The 24,937-nt window shown below is 59.6% G+C and overlaps 1 protein-coding gene across 2 annotated transcripts in view; it reads left to right on the forward strand.

Annotated features, from left to right (window-relative positions):
• Positions 1-12,309, forward strand: part of EFNA2 (ephrin A2) — a 96,333-nt gene extending 84,024 nt beyond the window's left edge. Inside the window, exons 3-4 of one of the 2 annotated variants that reach the window (XM_019513553.1) lie at positions 7,545-7,610; positions 11,789-12,309. In XM_019513553.1, the coding sequence (XP_019369098.1) occupies positions 7,545-7,610; positions 11,789-11,910 (188 nt within the window). In that variant the 3' untranslated portion in view covers positions 11,911-12,309. The remainder of the gene's footprint in view (positions 1-7,544; positions 7,611-11,788) is intronic. The other variant, XM_019513554.1, reaches the window with a different exon arrangement.
• The last annotated feature ends 12,628 nt before the right edge of the window (positions 12,310-24,937 follow it).

The raw sequence follows: 24,937 nt of genomic DNA on the forward strand, positions 1-24,937 counted from the left end.
GCCCCCCCCCCCCCCCGGGCCCCCCCCCCCCCCACTGCTGGGGGGGCAGCTGAAGAGCTGAAGCGGCGGCAGAAAGAGGGCCCCCTCTTATTGTTAATGAGCATCATTGTCAATTATCAATGTCACAGCAAGGGCCGTCAAGCAATATTGAAAGGCATCAGCAACAGCTGGCTCCAGTCATGTCACACAATGGGGCACCGGGAGCCGTCGCCCCAGCCCGGTGCATGCTCAGCCATGAGCTGGGGGCTTTGCACAAATCCCACTTTGATGAAGCTTTCCAGCCACGGTGCATCAGGGGCTTCCTCGCCGCCGGCCACCACGGTCCGCACCGTGACGGAGACCCTGCTTCTCGCTCCGTGCGAAGCTGCAGCTCATCTGGGCTGCGGGGAGGTTGCAGCAGATGCTGTCATGGGGCGTGAACCCCGTAGGGGTGGCAAACCAGGCCTGCGTGCATGGGATTCACAGCTGTGGGAAAGCCTTGCTATAGCAGCACCCCCACACTGGGCACATAGAAGCCCTGCAGTAGCAGTGCCTGGACACACAGCCCAGTCACACCGGTGGGGTGTACATCCGATCTGCATGGCAGCCTTACACTGGGATGCAGAGCAGATAGCCCAGGGGAGCTGCTGGTAGCCGGTGCTATTGCAAAGCCATGCTGATAGATGCAGGAGGAGCAAGGGATAAACATGGAGCAAATGTCATGTGTCTGCAGCACATCTCGGGGCAGGCATTTGCACTGGTGTCTTTGTCCCCTGGGTTTTCACCCTAGGCTAAAGCTACTCTGGATCCAAAGGCCATACCAGTATGGGCCTGCACATCATACGCCTGCTCCAGAGAGAAACCGGCATGAAGACAGGCTGTATTTGTGCAAACAGACACGACGATGATGGTTTTAGTCCAGGTCATTTTACGTACATGGCAGGGGAGCTCCCCATGCTTCCCAGCCTTGAATGCCTTGGTGTAGTTGAGGGTGGAGACCTATGCCTTGCACTGCACCCCTGCAGGAGTCTCCGACAAGCCTCCCATTGGGAGGATCTCGGCTACACAGTTTATAGCGGGGTGGGATTGCTCTCGGGCTCTCCTTCTAGCTTGCTCCTTCAGCCTTTCGGCTAGGGACAAGCAGGACCACGGGGCAGCTGAACTCCAAGGCACGAGGGATGCCTGCCCATCTGCCGTGGATCTGGGAGTATCTGAAGCTCCAGACTGAAGAGCCTGGGAGGGAGGAGACGTGCCGCACCGACGTGAACGATTGAGCTCTGCGCAGTCAATAGGATTTGGAACAGATTTGGCCCAAGATGCAAAATTAAAACAAAAGAAAAAAAACCCACACAAGTTGTGTGGCCACAACAAGGGGCTGCGATGGAGCCAGCGCGTTAGGGAGAGGGGAGGAAGCCACAGGCTGATTTAGTCCCTCGCTTTGTTTTTGGTTAAAGGCAGGTTTAGGCTTTTGCTGCAGGACTTTGCTGGTGCCAGGACAGATTGTGAGAGACTACCGCCAGCCCAGAGCAACTATCTCCAGGCCTAATTTGCTTCGATCCTGACTGGCAGTGCCCCTGCTATTTCAGTGCTCCGTCTAGGCACTTATGCAGTGCCCATTATTGTAGCTTCAAAGTGCCTCATGCTCAGGATGGAGGAACGCTCACCCTCCCCTCGATGTGGGAGAAAGCACCGGCTTAGCGGATGGGCGCTGCGTTTGCAGGGGCAAATTAAGATGTGGAGGGAAAGCAAAGGCTCCCATGGAGAAGTAATGTCTGCCTGTTTGCAGCAGGAAAGGGCAAGCTGGGTGGAGGGAGGGGAACGAGGGTGGTGGGTGGGTGTTAAGTGACTTACCAAAGGCTCCAGAGTGCATCAGTGGCAGAGCTGGAGTTGGGGCCCCAGGAGCCAGGTTCTGGCTCCGTCAAGGTCAGAGAGATCCCAGGGGAGTCTGCAGAGCCACATGGGGGATTTACACTGGAGTAAGTGAGATCAGCAGCCAGATGTAACCACCGCTCTATGCCGCTTCTGCATGAGGGAGACCCGATGCCTCCCTGCATTTGACCCGTCAGTGCCACATGCATCACCCCAGCCACAGCCTCTTGCACCTGGGGATTTGAAGGAAAACATCACGCGGGGGAGGGCTCACGAGACACCATATCCCCCTGGCGCCATCCTATAATCCCAGCCATTTATTGGGCTCAAGCAGATTAGGCTGACACAGAGCCAGTTTTGGCTGCTGCTTACCAGGGCAGCCAAGTCACAAGCTGCTGGGTATCACGATACCAGCTGGTCCCAAAAGGAAGCAGGCTCCTGTCCTACATGTGCAGGCAGTGCCTGCCCGAAGGAGCAGCCAGCCTGGGGGCAAGCAGTTCACCTGTACGGGCGCAGGAAAGTCAGGCCCTGAGCCCTGATCTCCGAAGCCTCCTTGCAGTGCCCCAACCACAGACCCAGCTGTCCTCCAGCTGCACACACCACTGGGTTCCCTTCCAGGCTATTAGCACTTGCATGTTTGCGGGAACAGCCCACCCTTGAAATCCCCCAGGCGTTAATTAGCCAGCCACTTTCAGCTCAGCCTCCTTTGAGCTACAGGAAAAAAAAAAAAGCACCCTCCTTCCCTCTCCAGCTTCTCCATCATTGCAACCCAACCCAGCAGCCTGCACTTAGCAGGGAGGAGACTCAGCTGGATCCAGCCTTTTATAGCTTGGCCCTAGGAGTGGGTGTTGTCTGGGGGATGATGCCACCCCTTACTTCCTCCTATATAAATGAGAGTTTGGGATGGTCCCCAGCCCTATGGGCATGGCTGAGATGATTTGCTAGGCATACCACATGCACTTCAGACTATATATATTAAAAAAAGTCATACACTTCTGACTGGTCTTTCTGGGGCCTGTGGGCTGGGGGAGAGCAGGAGCTCTTTCCAGTGATAATGGAGCTTTCTTGGGGGCCCCTGGCCCTATGGAGATGGCTGCAGGGGGTCTCTGGGCCTGGTAACACCTAGCAAAGCGTAGGCCTGGCTGCATGTCAGGCAAGGATAGGCAGGGAGCAGTCAGGTGCCTGAGCACCTCTGTGCACCTTGCTAGCAGCAGCTGTGGTCACAGCTGGATTAGCTGGCACCAGGCTTAGGGGGGTGGAGGTCTTTCATGCACCCCAGGGTGGGTAGGGGCAGCTGCCTGCGGTGCTCCCCCTCACTTGTGTTTGGGGGGGGTCCTAGTAGCTGTTTTCTGCCTGAATTCTTTTGTTTGGGCCGGGGGGCTGGGCAGCCCCTGCTCAATGCTGTCCCAGTGGCGGGAGCTCTGTGGAGTTGATGGTGTGCCGAAGCTGGGCAAGACGAAGCTGAAAGCACAGCAGTTTGGGAGGCAGGAGGAAGGGGTGGCCTGCCTGACCCTGCCCAGCTGGCTGGATGGGGCCTGCAGGCTGAGCAAATGGGCTGGCAAATGTTTGATTTCCTTCTTGCTTCTGGGCAAGTTAATTATCCCCCCGCCCCCTGTATATCCTTATGGGAGCACTTTGCGCACACATGTACATGTACACGCTTGCTCTCTCTAGCCCAGCTTGCTGGAGCTCCCCGTCTCCGGGCTGAGATTGGGGGGGGACACCTTGCACTGCTGTGAGCCCCTTTGCTTCAGGCCAGGAGACTGGTTGCGGGCTGGGCATGCACAGAGGCTCCTGTCCCCGTTCACGTCTGGGCTGGGTGGAAGCAATGAGGGGTCGCGCCAGGAGCTGTGGTGTCCGATCCCTTGCTGTACATCTCTGGTTGGTGCACGGCTCCTCGTAGAAGGAGGGCCAAAGGGGAAACTGAGACACGATGTGGGTGCAGGACTTACGCCAGGATTAGCAGTGGATCCCGGGGCCTGGCTTCTGTCAGCTCTCGGGGTCTCTTCAACCTGATCTCTTGCCTCCAGCCGGAGAGTCCCTGGGACTTTTCCTGCATTGCCCCAAGGTCAAGGGGGAGAACCTCAGATGACAGCTGGCTTGTATGGGGCACCTGCAGCCTGTGAGCCCTCTGGGTGCAGGCTGCGGGGGCCATCAGTATTGCAAGCCCCTTCTCCTTTGCTGGGGGCTGTTCAGGGGAGGAGCCGTGCGGGTCTCGGTGCCTGGCCTTGTGGCACTGGCCCTCCCATCCCTCACCATTCGCGACCTCAGGGAGGGGAGCAGCCAGCCCCACTGGGAAACCCCAGGACAGGGACATGCCCAAGGGATGCAGAGAGATCAGGAGCAAAATGGGGGAGCTAGGCTGTCGATGGAGCTGCGAAAACGCATCCAGGGACGAGACACGGGGAGTCAGCAACACGCGAGGGGGGAGTGGGCAGTGAGTTAGGTGTGAGGTTGCTGGACATGGGGCTGGGATGTGGGCCTCAGACCACAGCAGTCAGGCTTCAGCCTCTGCCACCGACTCCCTGCGCGGCCTTGGCCATGTCACTCCACCTGGGCCAGACCGCCTTGGCTTCCCTTCATATGAAGGGAGAGGGACCCCAGCTCCACCCCTGCTATTGCCAGGTGTCCGGTCATGTCCTCCCGCTCATAAACGCATCCAGCTGTAGCAGCTGCGCGTTCCTGGCCCTTCCCGCTCCTCTGGGAAGGCTGCTCCAGAGCCTCGAACGGCAGGTAACCATGTCATTCCCAGCTTGGATGCGTCTGCTGGGCCTTCGTCCCCCCCTTGATCCAGTGCCGGCGCTGTCTGTCTCCCTCCACGGCCGCCCAGTTCCTAACTCGGCGTAAGTGACAGTCTCCCCGGCTTACCCGGCATCGGGACCTGGCTGCCGTCCCCATCCCTGCCTCCCCGGCAAAACAGCCGAACAATCAGCGTTTCAAGCTGCTTTAACATTTATTCGAGATGACCCCGAAAAGGCGGAAAACACCAGGCTTTTCTCCGCACAGGATGTCTCCCGCACAGCTTGGGGCCGGGGCTGCCAGAGCCGATCAGCCTCAGGGCGAATTAAAACCCACCTCACCTTGTCCGGCTCCGTCCGGCATGCGCGCTCCCGAGCCGTCAAGCTCCTGAGGCCTCTCCGCTCCCCCCCGCGCCGGCTTATTCAGTCCCGTCTCCTCCCTTTTCACTTTGTACATCGCACTGTTTTAATTGCAAACTGTTCCCCTTCAATAGCCGCTCAAACCAGCTCCAGCGCCCCTCTGGGGCACCCCCTGCATTCGCCGTGTCTGTAATTCTCTCTCGGCGTTTCGTGCCCGGCCCCTGCCCTCCTTTCCCTGCCTTGGTCTGGAGGGAGCCTCTAATAAGCATGAAATCTGGCTTGGCAGACATTTTTTAGCCCCCAGAACATGTATCCAGGGACAATCCGGCGGAGAGGCACAGCCCGGGGTCAGGCAACTTTTGACACTGGCTAAGCGTTGATCAAAGCTGCGGTTTGTGGCAGGAGTCGCCTCAGTCATGCAAGGGATGCTTCAAACTTTTAAGCTCCTTAACGGGAGCCGGGAACAGCTGGAGGTCAAGGGGCAGTCGGGGGGGGATGTTCGCTTTCCCGGACCTGCCTGGCTTTTGGTGGCCACCGACGCTAGCCCGCATGGGGGCTGAGTTGGGGGTCCCCTTCTCTGAGCCGCTCGTTGCTGGACTTGGCCAGGGGGGTGGTCGATGCAACCCTTCCCGGGGTCGCGGCTGTGATGTCCCTGCGGCTGAAAGGGGTCGAGGCAGAAGGTCGCACAGATGTAGCTGTGCGTACCAGGGCCGCGGGATTGCCTGCATCGCTCCCCTCGGGCCCTTTCTCCTGCCTAGGATGGGTGGCTCCAAACAAGGGGCAAGAGATCCCATCCCGGGATAACCAGCCCCTGCAGGACTTCTCTTCTGACCTCAGTGCTTGAACCCAGGCTTGGAGATGCCCAAAATAAGGGTGGGTGTTTGTCACCTTGCAGTGGGGGTTGTCTTAGCCCCATCCTGTGGCCGTGAGTCCCACTGGCTGATGACGGCGTGGACAATGCACACCAAATCTTCCCCTTTCCAGGGGTTACATCCTGGGCCCGGTCCTTTGCTGATGGGAAGGGGCTTGACCCAGGGAAAGGTGTTTCACACGCCTGCTGCTGCACGTGGGTTTCAGAGGAGGAGCAGGGCAGGGGTCCTTGCCGCCGTCTGCTTCGGGGTCATTGATCTGGAAAGTTAAAGACATCGGGAGGGGGATTTGATGCTGGGATCGGGGCCCCGGCAGCTCTGTCATCGGGTCGAGTCCCCAGTGGTAGCCGCTGTTTCGGATGCTGCAGGAATGACCCAAGTAAGATCAGGCGCCGTGCAACTAGAGGGGAAGAGTCGGCGCCTGCGGACAGAGAGCCCGGGAAGGGAAGGACCGGTGTCTGCCCTCTGCCTGGGCGGGGGTCTCGCGGGGAGGCTCTCAGCTGGTCTAGGGCTCAGGCCTGGTCCACAGGCCGCCTGCCGAGTGCCTTGAGTGATGTGAGTTTGGACAGGTCTCAGCATAATGCTCAGTGCTCGAGCCTGCCCCAGAGCGGTGCACTTGGCTCCGAGGCCCAGCTTGAACGCGCGTGTCGTTGGGGTCAGATGTCTGTGGCCTGCTGAGGCAGGCTGGGCCAGGTTGACGGCGGAAGCTGGGGGAAGTCTCGGGGCATATGGGGGCATCCAGGAGCAGCACGGCATGGTTGTGCAGGCCCACCTTGAAGAAATCAACCCGCTTAACAGGAGCTTGCGGGGTGAAGGCGGCACCTCCTTTGCACATTATAATCATATTTGCAAAGGACAGATACTGCCCCATCGATGATGGTGTTGATTTGCCTGCTTCCCTCTGGCTCACACCCTCCCCTGCATAGCGCGAGGCCTTGGGAGTGTTGGTTCCAGGCCCAGCTGGGCGCAGGGATGCCCAAGGGACTTAGGATCATAGAGAATCACAGAGAAGCAGGGCTGACAGGGAGCTCCAGATCTCGCATCTAGTCCTGAGGTAGGATCAGCCCTGTCCAAACCACCCGATACAAATCCATAACCTAAGCTCTTCATGAATCAACCCTGACACAGCACCGGACATCGCACCCGGACCTGCCGCAGGGAAAGCAGGGGGGTCCGGCAGCCAGCGTCCGGCTTCTGTAAAAGGTTATGGGATCCCAGGTAGAGGGCAGCCCCCCCCCAGTCTGGCCGTGGGGTAAAATTCCTTCCTGACCCCAAATACAGCATTGGTCCGACCCTAAGTGGAGGGGCAAGACCCCTTAGGGCAAGACCCCTGTGGCTTGAAGTCCCAGCAGGAGCATTGGCACAGCCCAGCACCATCCCCAGCCTGGGCTGCAGCCAGCACCCTCTGGAGGAGGCTGAACCCCCCACCCCTGACACGCAGCAGGAAGGGGAGGGCAGCCAGTTATGTCCCCTCTGGCCTCGTCTGGCATCGGGCCGATTTGCAGGGGCTTCGCCTTGAGCTGTGATAGTTTCCAAGCTCACAAGCCAAACCGTGGCCAGTTACAGCAATCCCGAAGGGAGGGAAGACCCTGGTGCTGGGGGTGGTGGTGGCTTTGCATTTAGCACAGCACCGCCCTTGCCGACGCACGGTGGTACGCACACCGGGGTTGTCCTGCTCCTTTGCTAACCCACTGCATTTCTCTCTCTCTCTCCCTTGTATCTCTTCCAGCTGCCACCCCCCCTAACCTGGTTGACAGGCCCTGCTTAAAGCTGAAGGTTTATGTTCGACCGACAAGTAAGTAGCCCACTTCCGAGCCGGCAACGGGCTCTGTGCGTGGGAGGGGAGGGCACGCTGATACGTGGCTTAGGCCCTCAGGCTCCCCGATCCAGAGCCAGACACAGTGCCCTCTGAGCATCCCCTTGCACCGCGGGGGCAGAGGGCCCGTCCACGCTGCTGCGAGCTTATCCACGATGCCCAGCACGATGTGGGGCCAGCGGGGATCTGCCAGTCCCGGGTCTTCGTCGCTGGTCCAGCACAGAGCCCAGGGGTGGGGGATTTTCAGGAGAGACGCTTTGACAAAACATGCTAGAGGCAGGTGGACATCGAACCATCTCCAGACCCAGCCACAGATCCCCGGTGTCATGCCCATGAGTCGCTTGCACGGGCAAAAGCCAGCTAGGATCCTTCCCGTGCTGGCTTTGAGGGTGCTCTGATGCTTCTCATGCCAGGTCTCATGCGCATGATGCCGTCCCACCCAGCCAAGGCCCCTGGGAGCTGGCAAGGTACCAACCTCCCTGCCAGCCTCTTCACCCTTGCTGCTGCATTGGAAAGAGGAGAGAAAATTCCTTGTCCCCACCCAGCAGCAACTCTGCACAGTCAACTACCTCGGCCACAGAAAGCAGCCAATTAATTATTTTCTTCTCCCATTAACATGTAATTAGTGCATGGCAGCTGCTGTCCCAGGGGAAGGGAGCGAGGGGCTGCAAAATGTCACTGTTTAAACGGATGGCGTTGATCGGGTGGGGGGGGTTGGTTTGTGTGGCTTTAAAATGAAAGTCCAGAGAATGAAACGATCCGCAAGAAAGTCCACGTCATTAGCAACTCTTTTGCTTGGTGGAAGGAAATCTCCACTGTTTTCGGTGTTTTGACCAGTCTTGGGATTGCATGACATGGAAACACTCGGCGCTGAGCAACCTGTGCTCGAGTCAGGTGGAACTGGGGTGTTTTGCCAGCCACGCAGGTTTGGGCACCCTCAAAATGAGCTGGCCTGCAGTAGGAGATGTCTCGGTATCTCCCACATTGGGCACCTCTGCCACGTCCAGATGCCCACAGTTCAGACCAAGGCAGGGGCTGCCCCGTCCATACAGCAATGCCCCCAGTGTGCACAGGGATGGATTGTCCCCCAAACAATCATCCGTTAAAAGGGGCTGGTGGGAAACTGGCGGAGAGGAAGACAAGGAGGCGAGAGGAATGAGAAGAGGAAAGTGAGGAGGGAGAGAAAATGAGTGGCACGGGCAGGCTGGTGGAGGCTGTGCTTTTCCTGGCTTCGGGTCTCTGACAATCCTTAATCCAGTAATAAACAAGAGGGACCGGAGCTCAGGGGCTGCGTTAACAGCTTCAGTTATAATTTAACTTGTTCCCTTGAATGCGCTTTGCTTTGCTACCTGATTAGGGCTTCGGCTGCTGGATTATTGGATTGTTATTAAGCAATTGCTCTTTGACCGCCGGGAGGTCGGTCCGACTCCAGCTCTGGCCAGATCTGCAGGCCCGGGACTTCCCCAGGCTTCTCGGGAGCCGGCAGCAGCCGTCGGCTCCGGCGCATCTCGCACAATACCACCCTCGTGCTTGGCATACTGTCAGCCAGGGGCTTAGGCCGGAGCATGAGGAAATGCTCCTAATCCCATTTAAAGGGCAGCCACCCAAGCCCCCTTCCCGCGGGTGCAGCTCCCAGCACCCCTCCCGCCACACTCGGCAGCCAGGAATGAGGGGCAAGTGCGGGGGTGTCCCGGGCTTCGACCCTCAGGACTTTGCTCCTGATTTCCAGTTGTTCCAGCTTCTGTTTGCACCTAAAATACAACCCATGGGAGGCAGGCAGGGACGGAGAGGGACGGCCCAGCGCGCCGGAGATGGGTCTCTCCGGACACGCACGTTCCTCCCTCCCCTCGTCCCCGGGCGCAGCACAGAGCCGCGTCAAAAGACCCGGCAAAGTTCCCAAGTCGCCTCTGGGCATCGTTCCAGTTGCTGTTTGTAGTCTGCGCCGCGGCAGCGGCTGAGCGCGCTCCTGTCCTCCCTCCGAGTCTTCTCGCGGCTGCCGGGGGGGGGTGACATTTTTCAAGGTCGCTGCTTTGCAATCTTGTGTTTGTGTGGCTGCATTTCGAGGGCCCCAGATCACTGATTTGTGACAGCGCGTGCGGTGACTCTATTACACATCGTGATAGAGAGACGGGTTGGTTTTGCTCAGCTCCATGGCTTTTTCTCAAGGCACTGGACTGAGATGCCGAAGCCCAGCCGGCTCCCCCTGGCCGCCCCCGTCCCAACAAGCCCGCTTCACGAAGACCCTCCTTCACCTCCACCAGGAAGCCGGGGGCTCACCCACCTGGCTTTTCATCTTGCATTGCTCACCCCAGTCCTTGGTTTTAGCTGCTGCGTGCCATCAGCTGCCAGCCTCAGTTTCCCCCCTTTCCTCCGGCAGTTCGGCTTGGCAGCTTCCAGTCACGGTCGGCCCCAAGATGGGGTTTTTCCTGCATGGATGGAGAGCTGCCTCTCTGTTTTACTCGCGTGCTCAAGCATTTGCCAGTGGTTGGCCACCATGCTCCAACCCTCTGGATTTCCAGTCTCTACAAGCCGTATTTCTTCCCTTTCACTCGCACGAATATCTCCATTGCTCGAAGCAGCAGGTGCAGCCTGTCTCGTGTGGCCCTTGCTCCAGCTGTGGAGTTGCCTTTCTGTCTGCAGCAAGGGAGGTTGAAGTTGGATATTAGGAAAAGCTGTCTCACGCGGAGGGCGGTGAAGCACTGGAACGGGTCACCCAGAGAGGTGGTGGCGTCTCCATCCTTGGAGGTGTTTAAGGCCCGGCTAGACAAAGCCTCGGCCGGGATGATGTAGTTGGGGCTGGTCCTGCTTGGAGCAGGGGGTTGCACTAGATGCGACCTCCTGAGCTCCCTTCAACCCTCATTTTCTATAATTCACTGATGCAGCTTGCAGGACCTGACCCCAGCCCTTGTAATGCTCGGTGCGCCCCAGTGCCCAGGCCCACCTGTGTAAGGCATCGTCTCCACTTCCATGATTAAAAATCCTAGGAGCCATGTCGCTTCTTAGCTCCGGCGGCTGCCGAAGGCAAATGACAGAGCGGCCATCGTTCCCGCTATTGAAATCCCAAGACTTGAAGGCAGTCGTGAGATTTCTGCGTGCCGGCTTTTGGCAGCCTGTTGATCGCCAGCGTAATCGCTCCCCCCATGCTGCTTGCACGTTCCTGCTCCCTTTTGTGTGTATTTCTCCGAATATAATGAATCGAGCGAAAGAAAGAGCAATAACAAGATAACAAAGGAAATCAGCAGAAAGTGGCAGCTGAATGCAGCTCCATTGGAAATGAAAGCCGGGAGTGGGGGAGGCAGGAGGGAAGAAAGTATCAAAGTTTTTAGGCAGCTTTTAAGTGGTTGCCTGTTCTCTCCTCCTTTTAACAGTTAATGTGGCTTTCCAGCTTGGATGGGAGCCAGGAGGCTGGTTCTCTGGATGCCTTGAATGCAGCAAAATTGGTTGGGAAAGAAAGTGTATTTTGAAGTTCCCAGGGAGGGAAGTAGCAGGAGCTAGAGCGTGCTGCAGCTGGCTGGCCCCGCAAACACGGGCTGCTCAAGAGGTAGATTGAAGTCAGGCAGCGCCGCACCTTGGAGACTAACTTGTTCTCGGGTCCTCTCATGCCCTTTTATCATCACGAGCAGCAGGAAACAGGCTGGAAGGGGCTTGAGCCGGCACGGGAGGCCAGGACGAGACCGTCAGCAGGGGGTGGAGGGGACAGAGGAGACGGGCGCGAGGGCAGACCCCAGGTCTGATGCTGCCTGTCAGATGAGTGATGCTTTGACTCCGCCGCGCTCAGCCCCAGGGAGCTTGCACGTGGCGCCGTGGTCGTGCAGTCGTCCCTGCAGCGGCCCTTACGGCCCCATGCCAGGGCCAGGGGACGATGCAGGAACCTCGGCTTCCCTCGCCACGCCGGGCCCGCGGGGCCGTGGTTTGGAACCACGACCTCCTCGAAAGCGACGGCCCAGACAGCCTTAGAAAAGCACCCGGCGTGCAGTTAAAGAGTTTGCAAATTCCTGCGGTTTTTGGGGGGTGAGGCATGGTCCAGCTCAGGGTGGCAGGGGTAGAGGAGGGTCCCTGCAGACGCCCCTCGTGGCGCAACGCAGCGGGGAGCTGCGCGGGGCCCAGTGGCCTGTAGCTTGGCTCTGACGTGGGTCTCTTCTCCTCTTCCTTTGCAGACGATTCCCTGTACGAGTCCCCGGAGCCCATCTTCACAAGCAATAACTCCTGCTGCAGCCTCAGGGTCCCGCACGCCATCCTGGTGGTGGTGCCGGTGTTCTGGACTATCCTCACCTCCTAGCCCCACGCGGAGCCACACCGAGGGAGGGGAGCAGCCTCGCAGCACAGCCGGGAAAGGAGGAGACGGACATGGGGGAAGAGGCGACGTGCTGGGGCCGGGGCTGGGGGGCAAGGTCCCTCTCAGTCCAGCCTTTGGCTTTTGCTTTCCAAGTTTTTCTTTGACAGTGACCTTGGACCAGGGGCTCCAGCTGCTCGGATGCTGGGGGAAGAGGGGACCCCTGCCCCTGACCGGGACTGATTTGGGGAGAAGACTGCCAAGATCCCCCCTGCCCTGGCGCCCCTCTTTGGGCGCCACTAACCTTGGGCGGGACTGCGGCAGGGCGGACGCAGTGCTGGCTCTGGACGGACCCGCGGCTTGGCCTCCCCCACAGGCATTCGCTTTTTAAATTTCTAGACCAAATATTCAAGTCCTTTTGGGTTTTTTATGTCATTCCCGGGGCCTGGGGGCTTCAGCCCTGTTCCCCGCGCAACCGGAGAGCCCTCCCCGCGCCGCAGCCACGCTCCTTTCTCTGGCGCCGCAGGAAGGCCGGAGGATTCCCCCTCTCTCGGTTCCCCCCGGCACTCGGATGGACCCGATCCCTGGCCCGGGGCAGCCTTTGGGAAGCGGACACGGCTCTGGGACAGAGTGGTGCCCGCAGCCAACGGAGCCCTTCCCAGGCCAGCCTGGGCTTTTGCCGCGGTCCTTCTGCAGCCAGATTCGCTCTCGCCCGGACGGAGCGGTGCCAGGACCCCGGGGCTCCCTGCGGAGGGGTCTGGACAGAGGGGCCCGGTGGAAACAGGCAATCCAGGACCTTCGGAGCCAGCCAGGCAGGGCCGGGACCTGGCGGGATGACTCTGGCTCATGCACGGACGTGTGTAATTTGTTGTTCCCGTCGGGGTTTGCAAGGGGAGGGCTGAGCGGCCACATGCAGCCAGCGAAGTGCAGCCGGCCTGGCAGTGGGCAGACGTCTTCAGAGCAGCAATGGGTCATGCCTACAAAGGGTTCACGGGCCACCTGAGGGAGGGGAAGGGGCGGGTGAAGCCAGGGGTTTCGGCAGGAGTGGGCTCCCAAATCCACTTGGGGGAAGGGGCAGCCAGAGGTGGGCAGCGGAGCTGGCTTGTTGGAAAGCGTCTGAAGCAAGAGGGCAGGGGCAGGTCTGGAAGTGAGAAGGGCTCTGGGGATGGTGAGAGCAATCAAGGGGGCCAAGGATGCTGAGGGGTCTTCGAGGGGAGCCCTGATGCCAGGCTCCTCCGTGCCCTTCATTGAGCTGTGCCAGGGTGGGGTCTCCTTGGAGAGTCCTGCTGCTGGGCGGGCAATGGGTGCAGCTCGGCTAAGTCCCTTCACCTTGCCACCCCAGGGATCTGGCCGCAGGCCTTTCCCTCACGCCATCCCCATTCGCAAGACCCCTTCGCTTCACGCCAGGGCTGCTGCTTCCCCCTCCGAGGGACTAGGAGAGGGGTCAGCATCCGACCAGCGCCCGGGTGGTCCACAGCGCCATTGGACCCACAAGCAAGCTGCTCGTCGGGCTGCGGCGTGGGCCTCTGGAGCCATCCATCCTCTTCCCCTTCCCCCTCGCCAGCGGCTTTCAATCCTGCCCTGCACCGCTGCGCTGCCCCGGGGAAAAGCAGCTGGCTCAGCTTTTTTTCCTCCCCATTTCTTTGCTGTTAGACTGGCCCCAAGCTACCCACACGTGCCCTGCTCCCTCCTCTCTGCCCCTTCTGCTGGGACAAGCTGCATTTCAGGGCTTGGAGTGAAAGAAGGAGGGGACAAGCCACGGCGACGAGGGAGAGGGGCAAGGGGCTATCAGGATCTCGGCACGTCCCGTGGGAGAGGATCCCAGGAGCAAGAGGTGGGGAAGGGAGGTCGAAGCCTGGCGTGTCTCAGGCCGGGGGGAAGAGGGTATGATCCAGGGACGCCCCGAGTGCCCGGCGTGTCCAGCTGCACGAGTCTCGTCCCACCAGCGCCGGGGAAGCGGAAACCCGTGAAAGGCCGGCGATGCTAACCGAGCCCCCTGCCCCTTTCGGCCTTGTACATACAGCCGGCGGGCGTTGGACTGTGAGCCTTTGTCATATGTTTTTTTTTAATGTATTGTTGAGAATGGATTTTCTGGAAAGGGTTGATTTCGCTTTTGATTTTTTAGACTAGGAAGCTCGGATCCGCGCAATAAGTTCATCTCGGCCCCTCTCATCCCCTTTCCCACCCCCGCCGCGCCCTACGTCCCAGACCGGGGCATGGGACCCCCCCATTTTGACAGATGTCATCTTTCTCCCCTTCCCCCACCTCCATGGGAAGCCAGATTTTGCCACCCTTGTTCGCAGCCAGTTCATGGTGAAGGGGCCCTGGCCCCGACTCTGGCTCTGGATGTGATTTTGGGCAAGGGGCTTGGGCAGTGAGCTGCTTCCGCACGCGCCTGGCACGAAGCCCCCGGGTCACCCCGGAGGTCAGGGGAGCCAGTCGTGCAAGGCGTCTGCTGAAGCCTCTGCCGAGTCCGCCAGGGCTTCCCAAATGCCCTCGAGTCACGGTTGCACCTTTAAAAGCCCCAGCTTGCACCTCTGGGGCCATAATACTGCCTGCATCCATCCTGACCCTCGGGCCCTGCTCCTCGGCGGACGGATGCTCGAGGCCACGTAGATCCAGCTGTCAGGCCTAGGCCACCCGCGGGTGCCGCCTGTCCTGGGCGCACGCACCCTGGGGACGGTGGCAAAACCTGGCTTCCAGTCTGTGTTTTATATATATATATTATATATATATAAATATATATATTGTGTACAGCGATTGTGAGAGAATTAAAAGACAAAAGCAACCGAGGAAGCAATGTTCAAACGAAGCTATAATTAAACACAACAGGGTTTGGGATTGGGTCTTTGGGTTTGGGGGGTTGTTTTTTTTTTTAATCCTTTTATTTGGTCGGGTTGACCTTCGGGGGTCAGCCCCCCGCCCCGCCCCGGGAACTGTCTCTGCTTGTTGGTCTCGACTCCGCCTAGCTTGGTCTGTAGACATGCAGCTTTCGTTCTCCGCGTCGTGCCGATGGTGCCCGGCCCCTGCCCCATTTGGATTCTGTATTTTTTTATAATAAAATAAAAATCAATGTCGTGCGAGTCCGGTGTTTTGGAGAGCTCCTGCCTTCGCCTCTGCCCAGCATGCGCCCCGGTGGGGCTGATTCGCCTGCTTTGATGATACCACGAGGAGTGTTTCTTCCCCGCTTGGGACTCACTGGCCCCGAGACCTCAGCGGGGTTTGCTCGTGGGTACCAGCAATGGCCTTTTCCCCCTGTAGGGCAGCAGTTCTCCACTTTTTAGCAATCAAGGCATCCCCCGTTAGATGCAGGCTCTTTGCTTGGAGTTGTTTTGGGGCCACAAATAAAATAAGAGCGATTCTGGTGGAAGAGCTCAGACTGCAGCAGGGTCAAGTGCTTTTAACATCTGGATTCCTATTTGACGTCCCTGGGTTTATCCGGTCCATCCTGTCGCCCACGTCACAGCACCCTGCGGCCCCCAGAAGGGTCTCAAGGCCCCTGCCCGGGGTGATGCAGCGAGCATCACTGATCCACGGAGCAAAAAGCTGCTCCAGGGACAGGGCTTCCTGGCTGCTAAAATGGCATCTCCGCCGGGTCCTGGGATCATGCTCCCACCTAGGCTGGCACAGCTCCAGGCACACGGGGCCGTGGCGTCGCACAGAGCACCGACAGCAATCACGAGCCCCTGTTTCAGAGCCAGCATCTCCAGTTCCTGGTGGGGAGGTTTCCTTCTGCCCCATCCCTCTTGGGAGCCCGGCTGCATGGCGGGGCCCGTGGACAGGGAGCCCAGGCCCCCGCGGGCGTAGGATGCACGCCGTCCCCTCCTCCCACCGCTGCCTGTCACTTCCCCGCGTTTCCTAGTCGATGACGCTTCATTAACCTGCATTCCGCGCTGATTAGGCCTAATTAAATGATACACACTCGGCAGGCTTTTCACAAAGCGCTCGGCTCAGGGCAGAATGCGGCCCCTGCCTTCCCTTGCTGCCTGCCGCCGCACCCCATCGGGGTCCCGAGATGCTCCGCTGGGGGGTGGCGAAGGGGGTCGGCGCTGCAGCTGGTGTAAATCACCCCAGGTGGGGTCAATCAGCAGTATCCCTGCAGAAGTCATTGCTGTCATTGGCATTATCCGGCTCCATCAGGCCCTGAAAGCCTCCAAGAAATGCACCGCGGTGCTTGTTACGTGGTGAAATGTTTCGTGCCCCGCCAGCCCCTGCACCCGGCAGCTTGGGGGCGAGAGCCCTCTGATTTTCCCAGTGATGCGGCTCAGATCCTCAGGGGCTGGAGAGGAGGTTGTTCTCCCGAAGGGGATGGCATGCCTCTGCCCGGGCACCTGCCCCCAGGACCACATCTGAAGGGCAACGGTGGACTGGGGGGGGGGGGTGTCTCGGTGTCCCCTCATTACCTGGAGTCACTGGGTGCGGGCTGGGCAAGCTCCATTCACACCAGCCATCATCACCCCATGCCAGGGGTCGGCGCGTCCACCCCGGGTGCAAAGCCATGGCCCACCCTGCTGCAGGGCAGCGCTCATAATTGTTGCCTGGACTTCATTATTATCGGACTGGAGGATTCGTTGCCATCGATTTAAGGCTTGGCCGCGTTGCTGGAATAGGATTATTGACCGGGTTTCATGATGGAGGCGGTGCGGCCTGGCGGGCAGTGCACTGCCTGGGAGTCGGGAGCTCCGGCTGTCCTGGCTGCTGGGTGACCGGCCCCAGCGGGGTCCAAAGGGGCTCATTACAGTTCCCCACGGCCTTATGGAGCGGGGTCGCCCGCTTGCCCTCGCATCCCTCGGGATGGTCCGCGGGGAGTTGGCACAGTCAGGTCCTGGTGACCTCCTTGCAGCCGTGAGCCCTCGGAGCTGAGCCGGGCACAGGGCACCAGCAGCCCCTTCGGCAGTGACCCCGTCACCCGCTGGCGTCAAGGGTGCAGAGCGCACGGGTGCGGGGTGCAGCAGATGGGGGAAATGCAGAGAAGGCCCTTGAGAGATGAGGCAAAGGGGGAGAAACTGAGGCACCAACTCACCCCACTGCTCCACAGCCCCTTGCACACGTGCGAATCTTTGCGCAAGGGCCAGGCCCTCGTGGGTTGACGCTGGCTGCAGACATGTGCACGTGCCAGGGGCTGGGAGATGACACGAACCCAGTGGAGGGAGGGAAAAACCCGGCTCATGTTGCTCTGTTATTTAACAAAACCCTGCTTTCCCCCCATTTCTGTCTGGGGGAATTTAAGAGCCGCAGAGGAAGCCTGCCAGGGCGCAGCGCGGCACGGGGGGAGCAGTCGCCAGCTGTGACAGGCTTCGTGCCGGGACCCACGTCGCAGCCAATTCCCTCCAGCTGAAGGGGGCAGGGGAAGGGGCTCCACTTTAAAGCGCTACATCATTTTTTTTCTGCGCGGGCCCTATTCATTTCCAGCATTTAATGCATGTTTCAGCATAATTAGCAGAATAGGAACAATCCGCTGTTAATTAATTCAACCTAATACAGCTGATCCGTGGCTCTGAAGTTTGCCACAAGAGGGGGAAAGACTAATTTTGCTTTTTAATGAGGGCCATCTGTGTGCCGCGAGTGGGGAGACATAACAGCAATACCTGGAGGAGCGAGGTCGGGAAGCCACTGCAGCCCCCCCGCGCGGCGGGCACCGCGGCTTGGCCGTTCTCCTTCCGGCTGCTCGGACCGAAAGCCGAGCTCCCTTTCTGCCCTCCTGGGACTCCTTAATTCTCTTTATGCCCAGATTTGGCTGCCAGGGTCGCGCTAGGGCTGAGATGGCACCGCGTGCCTGCTGTGAAATGGGGCCAATAGTCCCATCTCCAATCCCTTTCCTGTGCCTGATCTGCTGCTCTGCTTTTTGCTCCCTGCCCGATCCCTGCTCTGTTTCCTGCTCCCTGCCCTATCTGCTGCTGTGTTCCCGGCTCCTGCCCTGCTCTGCCATGGGTCACATGCGTGATTGACTCCCTGATGTGCCCCAACCCTCACGATACCTGCTGCTTTCCTGCTTCCGACCCTAGAAACTATGAAACTATGAAAGTATAAGGCCTCAGCTCCCGGAGTCCCAGGGTTACTGAGACGAGCTTAGGGCCACGACTGGCGGGCAGCGGCAGAGAGCACCACACGACTTTGGCTCTTTAAAATAAGACCGGCCGAGCTCGGTGCCCGTTCCCGGCCTGACTCATGTTTCTTTTAATACTCGGGGTTGGAAATAGGGGGCTAAAAATAGGCGGGTGACAGGGAGTGGGACAGAGACGGATGGGCGTTATTCATTAATTCATGAAGCCATAGAGCCCAAAGGCCTGACGAGGGGCCGGTGCCTCCATCTCCGCTCACCTCTCTGCACAGCCTGGCGCTGCGGAGCCTGGCGTCGGCCCAGGGTGCTCAGCAAGACCTGGATTTGAAATGGAGACCCCCGCCCCCACCGTCCTGTGCTCCCCTTTCCCTTGTGCCGCGTCTACCGGCGATGCCATGCAACGCAGGGGGTCATCAGCCCACAAAACTGCGGTGTCCTGCCGGCCAGGCTCCTTCTGCAACCACTAGGCAAGGCTGCCTGTGGGAAAGAGGGGCAGAGTCTCCTGATGCGGGCCCCCACGAAGCCGCAATGCTCCCCCCAATTGAAAAGGGGACCCAGGAGTCCTGAATCCCAAGCCCCCTTGCTTGGGGTCAGGCTGTGCCTCTAGCACAGACGCCATCGGGGCATAAATGCAGCTCCTGCCCCACATCAAGCCTCTGCTCCACCTTCCTCTCAGCCCCACTTGTTTGAACCCCTCACCCTAACCCTAACCCTCAAGCTCCTTCCTTGCACCTCTCTGCATCTGGCCACACCAGAGCTGCCCAGCGGCTGGACATGCCCCTTGTAGCCGCCACCCCAGACACAGGCTGGCACCTGCCCGGGGCAGCAACAATTCAGACCTGGCCTGGACGTGCTGGGACCCTGGGCAGTGGGTCCTTTGCACCAGACTGAGTGGTAGCCGGCCTCACTTTTACATTCGTGGCGGGGCCTGGCCCAGCCACGTGGTTTCCACTGGGCGCTGGACTGGGTCTGGGGGCCGCTACGGGATGGAGAGGCTGGAAATGCCTTTTGGCCAGCGCATCCCCTGGCCTGGGAGAGAGGCACGCGGGTGACGCCAGGCTGGTGCATTGCTCCGGCCGCGAAGTCGGCCTGAAAGGCTTGTTCTGGAGACAATCAGGGGGTCCCGCAGAGCAGGCACCTGGCAAATCTGCTTCCGCTGGCGGAGGTGCCGCGGGGGCCGGGATCGCTTTCCAAACGCTCGGGATTAGTGGGCAAACAAAGGCAGGATTAGGCCGCTGGGGGTTTAACTGCGCCAGGGACAGCTCGTCAAGCCACCGGAGGCAGCACAAAGTGCCGGGGCTGGAGGGGGGGGGTCTGCGTCCGCCCTGCAAACGCCCACTGCGGAGCCGCTCGGGGTGGGAAATGCAGGCGGGCCCCAGGGGCTTTGCCAAATGTTTTGTCCTCTCATCCAGGTTGGCCCGCTCTCCCCTGCAGACCGGGCTCCGTCCGAAGCCGGCAATAAGACCCAGGAGTCCTGGCTGCCCAGTGTGTCCCTGCTCTAACCATCAGGCTGCGCTCCCTCCCAGATCAGACGGGACAACCCAGGCGTCCTGCTTCGCAGCCCGGCTGCAGCTACCACCTTCCCCTCCAAAAAACTATCCCTCGACCAGAAACACAGCCTTTCACCACCCCAATAACTCAGCCACCCTGCAACGTCCGAGGGCTTTTGGCACCCGGGCGGGTGGGTGATGGAGCCCTGTTGCTGGGCTCGCGGTGGGGCAAGGCCTCGAGGAAAGCAACCCGCGATGGGCTGTGAGCGGCAGGGAGAGCCACGGGGCGGCGTGGAGGTGGTGATGGTGATTGGGGGGGGGTGTTGTAGGTGAATAATCAGCTCTTGTCATGTTGATGAAAAATTAAGCTGATAAATGTTTAATTAAAAGCGGCTCTTTCAGTAGAGGGGGGAATTCTTTTGAACCGTTTAACTCTCGCTGCCCTGGCTGACGGCGCGCTGCTGTCGCAACAACAGCCCGCCTGATCTGCTCTTTGATGAGCTGAAGCATTCAATTACCGGCCGGGCCGGCACCATCTGCAGCCTCCCGCACTCCCGCCGCGGCTCCCGGGCTGGCGCGCGCTGGCAGAGCAGCTGCGGCGGGGAGGAGCGGGCACGGCGAAGGCGGCTGAGTGGCATTCAGGGCCGCTGCCCACCCTCAGTGGCTTTGGCTGGCCTGTGGAAACATGGATTGCCCCCTTGGCCTGGCTGCCTGTGCCCTCAAGGCAGCAGCAAACTGCCCCTTGACTGCAACCAGCTTCGGGGAGGCTTAGAGGGACCTCACCCCGGGGTGCTGGCTGACCTGCGGGTGCTTAGGGGGCGGAGGGGGTGCTGCCCCGACAGGGTTTGGAGCTGTTTTGCATCAGCCAAGCGTGGAACAGGAGGAGAAAAATGCGCATCCCTTGCAGCGCCACATTTCCGAGGCGGCTTATCTCACGGCAAGGGCCACAACATTCAGGCGTCACGGATTTTCCTCTCCGGGAAGGCAGGCGCTCCACTTAGCACGCGCGCGGAGGCTGGCTGCAGGCTGGGGGCTTCGCTGGTGCTCCTAGCTCCCCGCGGCGCGTTGTCTTCTCTCTTGCACTGCCGTTCGTCATCAGATGGAGATCCGGCGACCTGAAGCAGAGGCCCTGATGCAAGAGCGCCTGTCTGCCTGCTTTGCACCCAGTCCCCAGTCCCCAGTGCCAGCAGGAGAGGGACGAAGGCGGCAATTGCAGTGCGGGCTTGAGGGTGCTAGAGACACGCTCGGGAAGGGTCTTGGGGGGATGTAGCCCACCCCATGCGGGTCGCTGCTGCGGGCCAGAATCCAGACTCGGTTGCTCTCGGGAGCGGGGCGAGAGCTGGGAGCCAGGCCGAGGTGGCTCTGTGCTGGGTCCCTCCTTTCTGCAGGCCAAACCCCAGGCCTTAAATCTCAGCCCTGTCAAAGCTTCAGCAACTGAGAAGGCTTTGGCAGCAGGAGCCTGGCCTGGCCAGCCTGGATCAGACAGCCTTTGGCCTGCTGGGGCCACCGCTCAGCAGGAGGCAGGAGCGGGCCGGCTCGGCGCCGAGTCCAAGGAGGCATGGGGAAGGCGAGGCCGGGGGCTTTACGCCCTTCCTCCCCAGGAGCCTGAGCTCCAGGCTGGCACCAGAATTTGGTCCTTTGAACAAAGAGGGAGGACTCAAGGGGGCTGCATTTGGGTGTCTTCCTGGCACCGACGCCCGGTGGGACCTTGGTCAAGTCCCTGCGTCTCCATGGAGGAACATCTGTGTCGTAAACATGTTGAGGGGAAGCGCAGCATGGAGGAAGCTGTTCGTGGGGCACGGGTTAGACCTACAAGCCCCCAACACTAGGCTAACTACTCCTGAGTGCTGTCTGCAGGTGCCTTGCTTACGAACTCTATACACACACACACACACGTGCGCACAAACTGGAGGATTGGGCCAAAAGAAACCTCATGAGGTTCAACAAGGACAAGTGCAAAGTCCTGTACTTCAGATGGAGCAATCCCCTGCACCGGGGCAGGCTGGCCAGCAGCTCTGCAGAAAAGACCTGGGGGTGACCGTGGACAAGAAGCTGGACAGGAGCCAGCTGTGTGCCCTTGGTGCCAAGAAGGCTACCGGCATCCTGCACTGCATTGGTAGGAGCCTTGCCAGCAAATGGAAGGAAGTGATTATTTCTCTCTATTTGGCAATGGTAAGGCCACATCTGGATCCTGTGTCCAGCTGTGGCCCCCCGCTACAGAAAGCATGTGGACACATTGGAGAGAGTCCAGCTGAGGGCAACAAAAATGCTTGGATGCTGGAACTGCGCATATTGAGTCTGGAGAAGAGAAGAGGGAGGGGGATTGAACAGCAGCCTTCACCCCCCTGCAGGGGGGCTGCAAAGAGGATGGAGCTGGGCTGGTCTCGGTGGGGGCAGATGACAGGACCAGGAGAAACCCCAGGAGAGGTGGAGAAGGGATGTGCCCAAGGTCACGCAGGAGATCAGTGGCAGAGCCAGACTTAGCCCCTCATCTCCCCCCAGCCCACGGCAGTGTGCATGGAGATGCCCCATTCTCCAGCCTCCACCGCTGGCAGCGGCCAAGGGCACCGGGGCGGAGGGATTTCCCCTTTTGGCCTCATCTAGGACAAGATCCCGCTTTGGGCATCTGTCCGTGTCCTTCCCCCCCCCCGTGTGCAGGGGGCAGGTGCCCCCCCACCGCCTTCCTGCCTGCGGCACCAGGCTGTTTGTCTGGAAAGAGCTCGCCGGCTCCTGTTGTTTATCCCCAGCCGGTTCCCAGCCATTGCCAAGGCAACGCGCCGTACCTGTGATGTTGTGAAGACGGAGGTCACAGCTGCAGGTGTGGCAGCGAAGGCGGCTTCGAGCCTGCATAGCCCGGCGCCTGGCTGAGCGGCTCCGGGGGGGCCGGGGGAGAAGGCATCCCAGGGGGCAGGCGGCATTTCGGGCTCACAATGGGAACCTTCTCCGAGGTGCAGGGCTCTGAGCCTGTGGCTGGTAGCGTCTCCTGGGCCCTAGGACACCTGAAGCTTCCTGGTGTTGCTGGGGGCCTTTGGCACGGCCTCAGCCCCACCGCCGAGGCCTTCCTTAGCCCTGGGGCTTTGGGTGTTGTTGCACGGGGGCACGGAGACGAGCACCGCTGCTCCGGGAGTGGAGCCTGGGCTCCATGCTAGGTCTTCTGGTCCCTCCGGCTCTCCCTGATGGTGTCACAGTAGTGGTTCAGGGGTTTATCCCAGGTGTTTCCAAGGTGCCCATTGCCGTGGTGTCTGGGCAGCACCCTCTGGGGTGCTCCCGAGCACGGCAGGTGCTGTTTTGGTGCCACCTGCCTGCCCTGACTCCGGTCGGATTCAGGCCTCGATGAGGCAATGGTCTGCAAGGGAGGAAAGTGGAAATGGAGGGCAACTCTTGGAGCACAGCCCAAGCTTGGGCCCCTTGGGCATCTGGTGGCCAAAACCCAAGGGCCGGACTCTACCCCGAGTAGCCCCTTCCCCACATCCTCCCCATTGACCTTCCCGGGACCAGGCCCAGAAGCAAGTGCTCCTCGTTCCCTGGGCACCAGAAAGTGGCACCGAGCGACCCGCTTTTTCTGGGTGTACATGAATGATCCGGAGCCGCTCCCGAGTCACACGAGTCTGCGGGCAGAATCCAGCCCTTACAAAACCACATGGAGTCAAATCTCGTCCCTGGATCTGCCCGCGGGCGCTAAGGTGAAAGCTGGCGTTTCGTCACGTGTACAAGCACCTTTCGTTCAGTGTCTGGAGCATTTGCCCCGGGACTCCACCCGCTTCACCGGGAGAGCGATCGCCGCCGGATGAAGCGCGGGGTTGTTACGGCTCCAGGTGGGGAATGAACAGCCGAAGCAGACGGACGCTGGAGAAACAGGCCCTCTTTTCATGTCTCCCCTCCCTCGCTCCAGCGGGGCTGGCGCTGCTTGGGAAACAAAGCCTTCCTCTCCAGCGTGACCCAGAGAAATGAAACACATCTTAAATTTCTTTCTTCTCTTAGGAGCGGGGCCCGGCTCTTCAGCTCCCTGTTCGGCGAGCCTTGATTCAGGAGAGCACTTGAGGGGGTACTTTCCCTCAAGCACATGAGTAATCCTGTTCCTCTTCAGCCCGGTACTCAAAGATAAGCATGTGCTTGAGGAGTACCCTGACCTGGGACTCTCTTTTTTCTTTTTCTGAATGCACGTTTCTGCGGTGCGGGGGCCTGCATTGAAACAATGGGCCCCGCGGAGCCGAGGGACCCCTTCCCCGTGGCTGCAGTCACCCCGGCTTGGGTGGAGGTGCCGCCGGGCACCCTTCAATGTGCCTGCCCATGAGGTGGGCCGATGCGAAGGGACAAAGCTCCCGCTCCCGTGCGACACAACCAGGCACTAAGCCGGGGTGCAAGACAGCACCAGCAACGTGCTCCCAGCAGCGGCAAAACCCAGCCCTGGGTCACACAACCGTCCGTCTGCCAGCCAGCAACCCATCACCGGAGGAGCCGCTCATCCGCTCCTGGGAGGACGGCTCCCCGGGGAGAGCTTTGCCTTCAGAGTACAAATGGAGTGAGGCCCGTGGCATATGATAACAATAAGAGCCCCCAGCTCTCCACTTGAATGACAGCTTTACCTGACAGGAGCAAGTGGATTTGACCCAGTGACTTAACAAGGATTTGCATCTGCATAACCTAGGGCAGAAGCTGGCTTGTAAGCTATTAACGGGGCAGACAGGAGCTGTGTCTAGCAAAGCGCCAGTAGCTATGAAAGTATTTGTGCTCGCTCTCCTTCCGTCTCTCTCTCTCGCTCTCTATCGCACACACGCTTGCACGCGCACACACATGCACGCACACGCAGACACAGATCTGCTCCTCGGAGAAGAGGAATTCAGGAATTGGAATGATTTTAAAAGGGGGGGGGGGAGGGAAATTACCCAACTTCCCCCTTAAAAACCAAAAAACCCCAACCCCAATCCTGGGTTAACAGGGGGCGACAGCTTCTGTTGAGGCATGTCTGATCCGAAACGCCTCCGACAGCCCTTTCAATGCCATTACGAGCTTTCATCCAGTGTTTCTCAGTGGATGTTCAACCCCAGCCGTGGGATCAAAAGGACCCCCTGGACATCATTACCACGGGACGCGATCCGGCTTGTATTCCAGCGGTGGTGGTCAGGGCTGTCAGTCAGAGGCAGGGGAAAAAAAGCGGGGCATTATAGTGCGCTGCAGGAGAACTGAGCAAGAGAAGCCAAAATAAGCTTTTTGTATCCTGGCTGACATCTGTGGGAATGGACAGGTCTTTCTACTGTGTGGGGCACATACGATTTACATGAAAAGATCCCTAGTGCTTTACTGCTCATTATTTTTAGAAGGAACAGGATTCTAGAAGGGGGAGGTATGTTTTCATACCTTGAGAACATTACTGCTTAACATGACACCAATGTTTTAACGACTCATTTATTTTTTCTCGTCTAGTGGCAATGAGAAAAGATAGAGAATAATTTATTTACTGGCAAAATCATGTTCCTTTTCT

The sequence above is a fragment of the Gavialis gangeticus genome, unplaced genomic scaffold (assembly GCF_001723915.1).
Source record: "Gavialis gangeticus isolate Ggan-Ray unplaced genomic scaffold, GavGan_comp1, whole genome shotgun sequence".
Classification (NCBI taxonomy): Eukaryota; Metazoa; Chordata; order Crocodylia; family Gavialidae; genus Gavialis; species Gavialis gangeticus.